Below are 15,000 nucleotides of genomic sequence, written 5' to 3' on the forward strand. Positions count from 1 at the left end.
ACCGTGGCCCTGCAGAGAGAAAATAAATGCTGGTTATCACAATGCAGTAGGTAATATACCTTGAACAAAAGGAGTGTGTAAATATGTATGTATATTGTATGAATATTACTATATATATATATATCTATATATATATATAATATATATATATATATTAAAATAAATAATATATATATACATATATATATATATATATATATATATATATATATCTATATGCATATATAAAGGCATAAGCCACGAAGGAAAGACAAACACTGAAGTAGCTACAAGATCTTTCGACCCAGCGTCCTTTACTTAGCAGACTGACTGACGTTGAGTCGAAAGATCTTGTAGCTACTCCTGTTTCACTTTACTTCGTGGTTTATACTTTTATTTATGCATTTATCACGTTCCAAACTTTAGTGATTCAGTTATACATATATAAATATAATTTCCTTGCAATCACAAGAAAAGGATTATGAAAATATAAAAACACTCCTGTGTGTGTACTTAATAGTATAATTACACTCCATTTGGATAACCTGCTTATTGCGAAAAAAACCCATGACAGCCTTTTGAGAGAGAGAGAGAGAGAGAGAGTCTGTGTGTATGTATCAATCATGAAACCTATAAGAGAGAGAGTCTGTGTGTATGTATCAATCATGAAACCTATAATAATTGGCATTTTCCTTATCTCATTCCCATCATTTTCTAACCATTTAATTTCCCGATGACGAAAAGACATTTCTTCTTCTTATGGGTGAAACTGGCGGGGAATAAATGTCGTTCCTTCAGAAGATTAAAATGCTAATAATCCCTCTTTCCGTCCACCCACGGAATACTGCGCTCTCTCAAACAAGAGAGAGCAAACAAAAGACTGTCATTTCGAGATATGGCGATTTTAAAATATCGTTAGCTCTAATTCTTGCTAATCCGCGCTCGCATCGGGAAAATAAACGTCTTTGTTAACAGCTTCACTCTATTATTAATGAAGTCGTCTTATAAAAATACTTATTGCAGAATTGAAAGATTGCGAAAATCATCAGAAACACAAAGCATGTATCTTAAATTATACTAAATTAATATATTATACGATTCTTTTAACAGCAACGTCTCACTGGGCTTTATTTTTATATGTAACGAATTAATCTATTGCGCAAAATATATACACAAAAAACATTAGTCATTACGAAAAACGTTGATGAAGTCACGAAAGTAAATACACATAACACTGTTTACATAATAAAATGCGATTATGTTATATATATATATAATTATATATATATATATATATATATATATATATATAGTATTTCAGAGGGTTTCGTGATACATCTTAGTAGACATCAAGTTTATTAAAGAAACGTTTCGCACAACACAAACACGGTGCATCATCAGTCTGTAGAAATAAAAACAATTACATTATAAAAGGAACTCAAAATAAATACTAAAAATATTACACCATTAAAATACCGTAAAAGTTAAAAGTTAAAGATTTTAAAAACAAGGCAATAGAACCAAGAGAGAGAGAACTAAGAACACCAACCATCCATGGTAAGAGACAGAGAAGGAATGGCAAACTTTGGGGTTCCAAACAAAACAAAAGACAGCTATGCCAGATACAAAGGTGAAGCCGTAGAGTTACTGTTTAATGAAGGAACCAGCCTTTTAATGAGTAAGGACTCTAAGGTAGTTAAGTGCTCTGGGTCCCTCGTATAACCAATAATGGAGAAGTGCTATTTCAAGACTTCTATTTTACATATTGCTGCATGATTTTTAATATTTGAGAATTCTGGTTGCTTAATTCTCTGACCTGTGCGAAAACTGTAACCCATGTGACTGCAATATCTCACCTGCAGTAACCTGGGTTACATGGGTTACAGTTTTCGCACAGGTCAGAGAATTAAGCAACCAGAATTCTCAAATATTAAAAATCATGCAGCAATATGTAAAATAGAAGTCTTGAAACAGCACTTCTCCATTATTGGTTATACGAGGGACCCAGAGCACTTAACTACCTTAGAGTCCTTACTCATTAAAAGGCTGGTTCCTTCATTAAACAGTAACTCTACGGCTTCACCTTTGTATCTGGCATAGCTGTCGTTTTGTTTGGAACCCCAAAGTTTGCCATTCCTTCTCTGTCTCTTACCATGGATGGTTGGTGTTCTTAGTTCTCTCTCTCTTGGTTCTATTGCCTTGTTTTTAAAATCTTTAACTTTTAACTTTTACGGTATTTTAATGATGTAATATTTTTAGTATTTATTTTGAGTTCCTTTTATAATGTAATTGTTTTTATTTCTACCAGATGATGATGGACCGTGTTTGTGTTGTGCGAAACGTTTCTTTAATAAACTTGATGTCTACTAAGATGTATCACGAAACCTCTGAAATACTGTGATATTGCTGACTGGAGATTCTATATATATATATATAATATATATATATATATATAGATATATATATATATATCCTATATATATATATATCTGTATGTATATATATACATATTATGTTATACCTAACGATCTTTCCAATTGTGTCATAACCGACCAAGGTCCTTTTTTTATAACCTGCTTCTAAAACAATCTAAAAAAATAAATAAATAAATAAAAAAGTATTGCCATGACACAACTTCAGTATTGGTCAATTTTCCTGGAACGTTTCCAATAGGCCTTGGAGAAAAATCATAATTTCCTAAAGTAAAATATTTTTCAGCAAAGTATATTTGAAGAGAGCCAGAACTGAATTTATCTTAAAGTTGAAATAAAATCAGCAGTAATCTTATAATTATGATTTGTGACTCAGTACGAGAAGAGCTTTATATTTTTTCCTTCAGCACTGCGTATTTTTTGTTTGTTTGTATGGTGTTTTTACGTTGCATGGAATCAGTGGTTATTCAGCAACGGGACCAACGGCTTTACGTGCCTTCCGAACCACGTCGTGAGTGAACTTGTATCACCAGGAATACACATATCTCACCCCCTCAATGGAATGCCCGAGAATCGAACTCGTGGCTGGCAAACACCTTGCCGATCACGCCACGGAGGGGCTGCTACTGCGCCTAGTAGAACCATAAAGAGTGATCAGATATTGTTGAGGCACAAACAGCCAAAACCTACCTAGACGTAAAGTCAAATAAACCTGGTATATACATAGTCCGAGTAACGCTTCCAATGCCCCATTCATCAGAATTTCAATCAAGACGTTATTTTCACAGAAGAAAATTACATTAGTCTGCCCGACGAACTCTGCTCGATGTGACGTCAGATGCGGGAAAAGTCAGAGAAAACCTTATATCCCCTGTTTCTCTGCTTCTGACAGTCATATCGAGCAGAGTTCGTCGAGCTTTGGACACCGAACCTTTTATAAAGGCAAAAAAATGCCAAAAGAAAATACAGGAAAGGGACCTGAAGTAAATTAAAAATCACCATCTCGCATCTCACTCCATAAAGGTTATGAAAGTTTAATATCTCAACTTTGAAATGGTCGAGGAAATGTGGCAACTATGTGCGTGTGAGTATGTGTGTGTACCCAAACAACCTGCCCCAACTAAATGAAATATAAATGGTTTAATTTTTTTTACCGTTTAATTCTTCTACTGTTATTATATGAAGCGAAGTACATATGCATACATGTATATGTAATATATTCACAACTACAAGCGAGAGTTAAAAACGATTAAAAACATTCACAAATCCAACTCGCTATTTTGATAGTCTCAAGACTTGACTCTCATTCGATACCGTACTACACCAACAGCAGAAGCAGAGAGAGAGAGAGAGAGAGAGAGAGAGAGAGAGAGAGAGAGAGAGAGAGAGAGAGAGAGAGAGAGAGAGAGAGAGAGTATCTTTCCCATGGCAAAATAACAGAGAAGCAAGCTAAAAACCCTCCTACAAAAAATAATAAAAAAAAAGACCCTACCCTGCCCGGCTACCTCCTGCCCACAGCTAATCAAGATTTGGAGCTATCCAATTAGCTTCATTCCTGCAGGACACATTTATAATTAAACGTCTCACCACTAGCATGATCGCTGGCTCTCTCGTTTATTGCCTCTCGGACTATTAAAATTATTATGAGCAACATTATTATATTGTAAAAAGGACAAAATTCACATGAACAAAAACGTCAACAACTTGTTAAGCATCTATCGCGTATAAATGAATGTCCACAAAAGGATGATAAAACAAAAACTGAACGGGGGTTTAAGGAATGATAGGAAATAGAAGATACGGATAAATATAGTTTACGAATGGAAAAATAAACCTTCAAAAAACAGACATGTATACTTTCAAAGGCAACTGTTTGTTTGTATGGTGTTTTTACGTTGCACGGAACCAGTGGTTATTCAGCAACGGGACCAACGGCTTTACGTGACTTACAGACCACGTCGAGATTCGTGAACGTCTATCACCAGAAATACACACCTCTCACCCCTCAATGGAAACCCCGAGAATCGAACTCGAAGCCAACGAGGTGGCACGCCAACACCATACCGATCACGCCAATGAAACGCTCTGCCGCTGGTCACTCGGAAAAACAAGAGAATATGATCGAGAATTCAGCTTTCAAACCCAAGTTGCGAAGCTGGAGTCATATACCACCACCAGCATTGACATGGACAGCCTAGAGAGAGAGAGAGAGAGAGAGAGAGAGAGAGAGAGAGAGAAAGTGACATTTGGCATCAAGAAAAATAAGTAGTCAAATCCAAACAGCACTGGCAGCAAATTATTTAAATCCAAAGAGCATTATGCGCCAACTCGTTAAACCCACTTAGTATTTTGCGCAAGCAAGTTAAATCCAAATTGTTTTACGAACCCAGAATCTTCCTGCACAAGCACATGTTGCCTGTCTGTCAGCAATTCAGATTCAGTTTTACTGCCTAGTTAGACATCAATTAAGTTTCTATCCATAAAACTCGGATAGAGCTTACTGCTCGTTCGAGTTGCCCCAGGTCCCTCATTGTGAGGCACCTCTAATGTCTACCTGAGAATTGCTGATGCATCTTCCGGTATATTTTGCATCTTCCAATCTTGGATGGTCTGGGAGGCAAGCTTAGATATCTGTCGAGCTTATTCTTAAACACATCTACGCTTACTCCTGATTATGTTCCTCAGATGAGCTGGCAACGCATTGAATAGACGCTGCATTGTCGATGGTGGTGCTTAGTGGATTGATGTCCTGTGTGTTTTCCTTAGTTTTCCGGGTATAGTTTTGGGCACTATTAATATACCTCTGCTTGCTCTTTCTGATAATTTTAGCTCAATGATGTTTTCGGCAATTCCTTCTATCTGTTTCCATGCCTGCATTATCATGTAGCGTTCTCTTCTCCTTTCTAGAGAGAGAGAGAGAGAGAGAGAGAGAGAGAGAGAGAGAGAGAGAGAGAGAGAGAGAGAGAGAATGCAGAATGAATTAAACTGTGCTATCGTCGGAGATGGAATTCTGCGGTCAATTGAAGCAAACGTGCGATGCTAATCTACTCGCTTATGATTTTTTTTCAAAATGTCAATGAGTAAACGTGTTTGGCGATTTTAATGAATACAGATTAGGACTGACAGTTTCGAGCAAATGCTTTTCCGGTCACTCGGAAATGTTAAAAAGTCCTTTTACATGATGATTTCAGTGCCATTTCCAACCGCGTGTGCAATTAATATGCAATCATGACTAAGTACGGGAAGCATAGCTATTCACCGAGTGAGAGAAGTATTTCAGGTAATTAGAATGCGTGGTCACTCACAAAGAGAGAGAGAGAGAGAGAGAGAGAGAGAGAGAGAGAGAGAGAGAGAGAGAGAGAGTCCAGTCAATTTAAATCTTGCTTTGTTCAAGTGGCACTCTGCGTAAGGCGGATCTCTCTCTCTCTCTCTCTCTCTCATTGCTCATTTCCCTGGTGACCTCAAATTAAACTTGGTCAGGAGGCGACTTCAAAGCAAGTGACCGTGTGACGATTAAATTAAACCCTCTGTTCGATACTGGCAATGTTTTTCTGCGACAGAGCAATTCGGATTAGTTTTTTTTTTAATTGCCGAAACCAATCGTACGGCCATTCGATACCCTTGACCAACCAAAGCCTGGAAACAATACAAGGGAAAGGGAACGAATGACGGATGAGGTTCCTCTACGGCCTGGTCTATGAGCAAGAGCCCGTGCTGGCATAAGGCCAGCTTAATCTCCTTACCTTACCTTACCTTACAGACCTTACATCTTGTTCGGGTTGCCCCAGGTCCCTCAGTGTGAGGCACCTCTAATGTCTACCAGAGAGTTGCTAGTACATCTTCCGGTATATTTTGCATCTTCCAATCTTGGATGGTCTGGGATGCAGTTTAGATATTTGTCGAGCTTATTCTTAAACACATCTACGCTCACTCCTGATATATTCCTCAGATGAGCTGGCAACGCATTGAATAGACGCTGCATTATCGATGCTGGTGCGTAGTGGATTAATGTCCTGTGTGCTTTCCTTATTTTTCCTGGTATATTTTTGGGCACTATTAATCTACCTCTGCTTGCTCTTTCTGATATTTTTAGTTCCATGATATTTTCTGCTATTCCTTCTATCTGTTTCCATGCCTGAATTATCATGTAGCGTTCTCTTCTCCTTTCCAGACTATATAATTTTAAGAATTGTAGTCTTTCCCAGTAGTCTAGGTCCTTAACTTCTTCTATTCTAGCTGTAAAGGACCTTTGTACACTCTCTATTTGTGCAATATCCTTTTGATAGTGTGGGTACCATATCATATTGCAATATTCAAGTGGACTACGAACATATGTTTTATAAAGCATAATCATGTGTTCAGCTTTTCTTGTTTTGAAGTGCCGTAACAACATTCCCATTTTTGCTTTACATTTTGCCAACAGAGTTGCTATTTGATCATTGCATAACATGTTCCTATTCATCATCACACCAAGGTCTTTAACTGCTTCCTTATTTGTGATGGTCTCATTATTAGGTCCCTTATATGCATATAGCTTTCTTTCTCTGTCTCCATAATTTATTGATTCAAATTTATCAGAGTTAAATACCATCCTATTTACCTCTGCCCAATCATATACTTTGTTAAGGTCTCTTTGTAGAGCGTTCCTATCTTCATCACAAGTAATTTCTCTACTTATTCTTGTGTCATCTGCGAAACTACTCACTACCGAATCCTTAACATTATTGTCTGTCTTCAATCATAATAACAAACAGTATTGCAGCTAACACCGTACCTTGCGGCACACCGGATATTACCTTGGCTTCATCCGATTTCTCGTCGTTTGCAATAACTATCTGTTTTCTGTTGTGTAAAAATTCTTTTAACCATCTTCCTACTTTATCCACGATATTGTTTTCTAATTTTCTTCGCTAATATATTATGGTCTACTTTATCAAAAGCTTTTGCAAAGTCTAAATAAACCACATCTGTTTCATTTCCGCTTTTCATATTTTGAATATGTTTTCACGGTGGACTAACAGTTGGGTTTGTGTACTTTTTCGTTTTTACCGGGTACGAAACCATGTTGTCCTTTATTAAACAAATTATTTTTTATTAAATGTTTCATAATATTTTTCTTCATTACCCTTTCATACACTTTCATTATATGTGATGTTAGACTCACAGGCCTATAATTACGTTGCCTCTAGTCTTGATCCACTTTTGAAAGTAGGGGTAATATACGCTAATTTGTGCTCATCATATATCTTGCCTGTATCTACACTTTGTCTTAATAATATTGCAAGTGGCTTTGCGATAGAATGAACTACTTTCTTTAACAAAATAGCAGGAATTCCATCAGGCCCTGCAGCAGCTCCATTTTCAGGTTTCACTTATATTCATTATATCTATTTTCTTTTCATTTTTGGGTATTTCTTCTAAGTACTCTATTTTTCTTTTTGAGTTACTCGTAACTAAACCCTGCGCATTCATCACTATGATGGTTTGCGTGTTTTCTCCTTCATTTAATACTGATAGTAATAAGGATTTTCCCATGTCTCTTTCCTGTTCTGGTATGTTGTTCTTTTTTTTCATTTCCAGAAATTCTGACATTAAAAAATCCAACTTTTCCATAATATTTGATCTTCCTTCATCATAATTATTCATTTTGTGTCTGAATCTGCAATTTTCTCCGTCCGTTTCTGCAATATCCTCTTGCATAATAAATACAGTTATTATCTCTTGAGTAGAATTTCGGAGCTGATGCTTGAAATTCTGGTGCGGACACCTCTGCATATCTCATTGGTGGTTTGCTTTTCTCTTTTACCTGATATTCTTGATTTCTCTCTTTATTTGTTTCTTTCTTATTTTGGATTTTATTACTTGGTTGGTTATTTATTTGATTATGATTCATGGCTACAGGGTGCATATATTTGCATTTTTGTCGAACTTACATCCTTTTCCTTCTTTTAGTTTTTTACATATTTTTGATGCGATCTCTGCAATCATCCCCATATCCATCTAAGTATGCACATTTACATATATTTTTCATAGTTTTGACATATCTTAGGATGTTTTGTAGAACATCTTTCTCCAAATCTGCAATTCCCTCTTTTCAAAAGGTTGCAGATTTTGTCTTTCTTGTCTATTTTTTCCTCTTTCCCGTCATTGTATAGATCTGGTAGAGCCTCTTCGGGATTGCTTTTCTGTTGTCATATCGTAATTTATTTCTTCGTAGGTATGCTGCTTTATTGCCTCATATGTAGTATCAATGAGTATCTCTGCATCCATACTTTTATCTTGTCTTTGTTTTCCTTATTTTTTTCTGTCATTTCATTTTTGTTTACTTCTCTTCCGTTTTCCTCTTCTTCTTCTTCTTCTTCTTCTTCTTCATCCTCAACTATTTGTACATTCAATCTTGATTAATAACATTGTCTATCCATGATAGACATGTTGAACAAAAAATTCTTGTATCTTTTCTCAAATCTTGTATTACCTCAGCACACTGTGGATGGGTCGGAATGTTGCATGCAGCCACATTTTCTGATTAGGTTTTGTGGATTGACTATGCTATACCAAACCTTACACATTTGCATGCTTTTGGCATTTTTTTCATTTTTCCTAATGCATCAATTAGTATATTCACAAGATTCACCTTATTCATTTTCTTTGTCGGAATATGTTGGTTTATGTATATTTTCTTTATGAGTCTCTTGACCACTTGGATTTTATTTGGAACTTCTTCAATTATTTTCAAGATGTTTTCATTAGATTTGTTCCAGTTTGAAGGATTATATCCTTCTAATATATCTATGAATGCTTTTGTATCTTTTTGGTTAGGACTGTTGCTGATTTCATAGATGAGAAATGCCAGTTCCCTTCCTGCTACCTCATCGTATTGCGAATCTGCTAGACACGCCAAATTACGCCACCTTTTCCCGCAGTTGGAACTTACTGCCATCTTGTTCTGATTTATAGTATTACACTTGATAAACTACCTAGAAGACGCTTTATCCTACTATTTTTCACACTAATTTCTTATCACCGAATAGTTCACGAACACTTCTAGATATTTCTCAAATTCTAGTCGTATGTTAAACTTGTGATATCTGTTGATTATTGTGACTTCACGCGGGTACGTCTCACCAAGCAAGATGGCTACAACATCGACGGACGGGGCTTAACCACGAAGGTGTGATATACTTTGTTTTTGACAGAAGAACGTCTATAAGACTACGTCAAGAACGGACGTTGGAAGAGAATTGTACAAATGCCTTAAAGAAAATAAAACATGTACGTTTGTTGGGACCAAAATTTGTTTATATGGAGACCGATTTTACACGAAAAATAATTAGATAAATAAATAAAAAAATAGTGAGCATTTATTTCACAAGACTTGGCATAATGAACTGAGATTAACAGTGGCTGCGCATTGCTCTGCTCAGTCTAAGGATGGGAAGATAATTGGTGTGAATCGCGTCTCTCATTTTGCAACCTCTGAGCGGAACACATCGCTGATTTCTTTCTTACTTTTTAGTCACATGACGAGTCTATTACGTATTCCTTTATCGGGTCCTGTCCCTTGCTCACATCAAGTCACATTTATGTAACTTAAGATAGTATCAGTTGTTCACGAAGATGTGGAAATGATCGCTCTCAAGTTTTCGAACCTGTTGGTCGTTGAAGGTCGTTCCTTGGAAATCCTTTTGGTAGATCTTTGGAATTACAGTTTCCTATAGTGTTCGGGTTGCTTATTAAGAGTGCACCGTTATTTTTGGGGGGTCGACTGTAAGTAATTAAACCCCCAGAGGTCAGTACTGAACACGGGGAAATACAAGGGTGTGCTATGAATGTTACCACGGCTATTTTATACTTTTATTGATGGAGTTATAGTACAAGAAATCAGAAAACAAACTAAACAGAGGGAGGCGGAAAGTTATGGTATAATCAAATCGAGCAAAACTGAATATGAAGTAGCTGTTGCTACAGATGAATCGTTGATTAATGATTGCAAAGAAAAATTAGAGACCAGTGAAAGAGCTTGGAAGTTTTTTAAGAGAAAAAAATTGAAAGTAAATGTTAAAGAGACCAAGTTCATGACGGCTAGAGTAACAAAAATGGAGTAATGGATGTAAAGCAATGTACTGTATCAATTAAAACAGACGCACACACATTGAAAAAACTTTTTTCCCACCAAACGTCAAAAAGATATAGCTATTATCAACACACGAAACATTTGCAAAACGAAATCATTGAGTCATGGTCTCCTTTCTCATAAAAAAAGGCAAACCAAGTTCTGTCAAAGACAAGAATTAAAAGCAAAAATCAAAATTAAAAGGTTCTTTCTTCAGAGAAACTGCGAAATGAAAAAAGAAAAAGATAGCTTAAATACCACTCGGAAGTAACGAATGAATAGGAGTCAAATAGGACCGTTAATTCTAATTACTATCCCCAGGGCCTGTGAAGAAATGGTTGATGAGAGGAAGGGGCGGCGGGGGGAGGGGGGATACCCACAAGGCACCAGAGGGCGGCTTAATCTGAAAGATCAACACATCTGAGCTTCAGGTATACAATGGGCGTGGAGCAAGGAATTGGGGGAAGGGAGGAGTACAGAAAGCAATAGTAGAGAGAGAGAGAGAGAGAGAGAGAGAGAGAGAGAGAGAGAAAGAGAGAAACCCCCCATTGAATTGACGGTCGTGAATGAACGTGTCTCCATAATCTTCCGTACACGTAATAAGGCGGACAAAGGCCAGGCTCGAGTGGAAATATGTATAGTAGTATATAATGAATGTATTCTCCCTCGGCTGAAATAATGGCCTGGATGGAAGCTGCCTTCTTTGTTTGGTTAGTTCCGAAACCCAATTAGACCTGTTAAGTAGGGATGTGCATACTCTGAGAGAGAGAGAGAGAGAGAGAGAGAGAGAGAGAGAGAGAGAGAGAGAGAGAGAGAGTCTTGAAGTCCTCCTTCATGCAGGAATAATCACGCAAACACAAACATACATAATGATATATTTGTGTATATATGGATGTATGTTTGTACTACATACACACAATATATATGCAATTGTAATAGCCACAACGCCACTTTAACGTCTTGAATTCTTTGCACTTTTTTTTTTTTGGATACGCTTGTTACTACCAAGCCTGAAGATCGAAGTTCAAAGAACTTTGAAGAAATTGTGATGTTCGGCACCGGGAAACGAACCCTGGTCCCATAATCACAATGGTCACGTTGTCGACCATCGTGGTTATTACAATTGCATATGTATCTGGTAAAAAAAGTGCCCAGTAGATTCTACACTATATATATATCTCCTCCCCTTTGAGTTGGTGGCTCTAGATGGCATTATACCCTATTCGATTCTCAGTTATGTTGGGATAGGGTTGATATTGTCCAAGGCCAGCCTCTCGCCTGTTTAAGATTCACTCCAGTCCATCACTGAATGCGTAAAAAACATTCCTTAGGTCAGGATTAGTCTGTTGATCCTGGCTTACGCCACCTAAGGTAACAGTCTGTTCTGACGTAACTTGGCCATATCGAAACCGGGTCCTTTTGCTAGAGAGCCCAAAGCCCTAAAATATCATAAAATGGGGGTGTTGGGGTGGAGGAGGAGGGGAGAAACAGAAACTTTTACATTTAAAAACTAAGATGGACTGTCGATTCAACAGATTTTACTGGACACAGTCAGTCACACACGAGAAAGATTTACGCTCCATCCAGTTTTCATCGCTTCCAGAATATATTTATTTGTTCAACTTCATCCCTGCCCGATGACGCTCCGTAATACGGATCAACCCTCTCTGAAAAGGCGGCATTTACATTTCGTTACGTGATGTACTTAACATATCTCGATGATATAAACCTTTTAATGCCGGAGTTCTGTTTGCCGAGACTCCCTCCAAATGATGGGGAGTACGGAAGGAATATTCATGAATCCCCTGCAAAGTATTACACAACCAACACATACGCTGTCCTCCCCTTCCACTTCCATTACGAAAACGAGTTTGTACTGGGTACTCGCAAATAAATACTCGATATATATTTGATATGAATTTATTTCAAATACGAAAATGAAATCGTACTACAAAGGCAGATCCTTCACGATTAAATTAGGTCTACATTTTGAAAAGAAAGATGATCTCCACTTACCAAACATAACGATCCAGGTATTATAAGGAACGTACTGAAAGAGTCATTAAAATACCCTTCTTCTTTTTTTCATTCTGGAGGATGACAATGCCAACAAAATAAAATGCCCATAACGAGATCACACACACACACACACACACAAAGAGAGAGAGAGAGAGAGAGAGAGAGAGAGAGAGAGAGAGAGAGAGAGAGAGAGAGCACTAACCGTGATTGAGGCTGTGTGAGAGAGAGAGAGAGAGAGAGAGAGAGAGAGAGAGAGAGAGAGAGAGAGGCCACTAACCGTGATTGAGGCTCGAATCCAGGACGAGCAGAAATTTCAACATGTAGCAATGAAATGGACACAAACTGATGCTAAACTGCCCAATTCCGGGGCAAACATAGAAAAATAATAATGCCCAAGACCGTTATGGTCTTAACCTGCCACCTCGGTAGCTGCGAGTTCGATTCTCGGGCATTTCATTGAGGTGTGAGAGATGTGTATTTCTGGCGATAAAAGGTCACTCTCGACGTGGTTCGGAAGTTACGTGAAGCCGTTGGTTCCGTTGCTGAATAACCACTGGTTCCATGCAACGTAAAAACAATACAAACAAGCAATAGGTACTATGATGTGGCATAACTAAATTTTGGAAAATAAAAAAAAGAGAAAGTTACTGAAAGTTGTGAAAGTTGGAAAAGGCAGATCAAAAATACTTGAGGCTTTCAAGAGATACCGACAAGAGAAAACGGAAATATCTGATATAATGAAGGAAAATAAAACGAGAAATAATTTTCTTGAAGAAGATTCGGCGACAAAGTAGATGATTCTTAAAAAGGCAAGTACAACGTAACAGTAAAAGCGAAAAGGGTGGGTCTTACTAGGTGTCTACCACACGTCCCAACCAGTGAGAAGACTCGGGTTCGATTCCTGAGTGGGGTTAAAACAATTCTGGCATGTTCTATTACCACTCACGTAGCTCTGCTGACCGAAACATTTAAACTATAAGTACTCGGTAGGAAGTTGACTGTAGTACTACAGGGTGTCCATAAAGTCCCAGTACCGTTTCGAGTATTTACTGCTCAGAATGGTACCGGGACTTTATGGACACCCTGTAGTACGTAGCCAGAATGAGACTAACAACTCTCACTTCAAAATACTTTTGCGAAGAACCAGGAACTTCATATATATATATATATATCTATATATATATATATATATATTATATATATATATATATATATATATATATATTATAGTCTCATTCTGGCTACGTACTACAGGGTGTCCATAAAGTCCCGGATCATTTTGAGTAATAAATACTCGAAAGGTACTAGTTTATGGACACCCTGTAATACAGTACTACAGTTGGCTTACTACCGAGTACTTGGTTTATATATTTGTATATATACATGTATATATATATATACTATATATATATATATATATATATAAATTGAATTAAGAAAACCAAAAGAAACGACAAAAACGGAAAAAGGCCCCCCCCCCCCCCCGAAATGACTGTGAGTTAGCCCCCTCCTCCCAAAACGTGAGCGTTAGTTACACTAGCATAATTTAATTAGCATTTTTCCTTCTAAATAACAACCCTTTCATACGCCCCAGGTCGAAAGGGACACAGACGAGTGTATGAATACCCTCTCTCTCTCAAAACATAACCACGTGTCTGTTTAAGTCTTTGAATGAGCACAGACTGAAAGGGAAGAGGTCCTAAGGGGGGGGGGGGGGGAGGTTTCTAAGAGAGATTTTCAGAGTCAGCCAAGCTTGAAGTCTGAAGACATCCAAGAGATGGAAAAAAATGGAAAGAGTGACAGAGGAGGAGGAGGAGAAGGCGAAATTTAAAGGAAAATGCAGCTGAAGGAGAGAGAGAGAGAGAGAGAGAGAGAGAGAGAGAGAGAGAGAGAGAGAGAGCTAGCTATGTGGTGCTTTTGACAGATTCGCGTATTAACGAAAGCAGTCATTGTTACATGTATAAAGTATGTGATTGCAAAGGTATCTGTTGCTTTAGTTGAATTGAATGTGGAATTTAGGGCAAAGGCCAAGCACTTGGGGACCTAAGAGGTTATTCAGCGCTGTAATGGAAATTGACAGTAAAAGGTTTTGAAAGGTGTAACAGGAGGAAAACCTCAAAGCACGTGTCAAGAAAGGGTTGAAGAAAGTAAGATGGAAGAAAGAGAATATGAAAGGGGGTACAGTAAAAGGGAACGAAAGTGGTTGCAGATAGGGAGCCAAAAGCACGCTGTACAGAACCTTAAGTAATGCCTGAGGTGCACTGACGGCACTATCCCCTTACGGAACCCTATGCAGTGTGGCTTTGACCAGAGTCAAAACTCTGGCTTTGACTACATTTTAACATTTCGATATACGTACACACCACACTCGACTCTCACTCTGTACGTCCATTAATTTTGTTAATATACTTTTTTCTGATTTTTTATTAAATGTCACGTTGATTGGCCAGCGTAATA

The 15,000-nt window shown here is 37.6% G+C and overlaps 1 protein-coding gene across 4 annotated transcripts in view; it reads right to left on the reverse strand.

Moving 5' to 3' along the window:
* LOC135217000 (spondin-1-like) overlaps nucleotides 1–15,000 on the reverse strand; it is a 958,013-nt gene that overhangs the window by 53,762 nt on the left and 889,251 nt on the right. For all 4 annotated transcript variants that reach the window (XM_064252561.1, XM_064252562.1, XM_064252563.1 and 1 more), the window contains one exon: nucleotides 1–9. This exon is cut by the window's left edge and continues 136 nt beyond it. In XM_064252561.1, the coding sequence (XP_064108631.1) occupies nucleotides 1–9 (9 nt within the window). The remainder of the gene's footprint in view (nucleotides 10–15,000) is intronic.

The sequence above is a fragment of the Macrobrachium nipponense genome, chromosome 7 (assembly GCF_015104395.2).
Source record: "Macrobrachium nipponense isolate FS-2020 chromosome 7, ASM1510439v2, whole genome shotgun sequence".
In the NCBI taxonomy this organism is placed as follows: Eukaryota; Metazoa; Arthropoda; class Malacostraca; order Decapoda; family Palaemonidae; genus Macrobrachium; species Macrobrachium nipponense.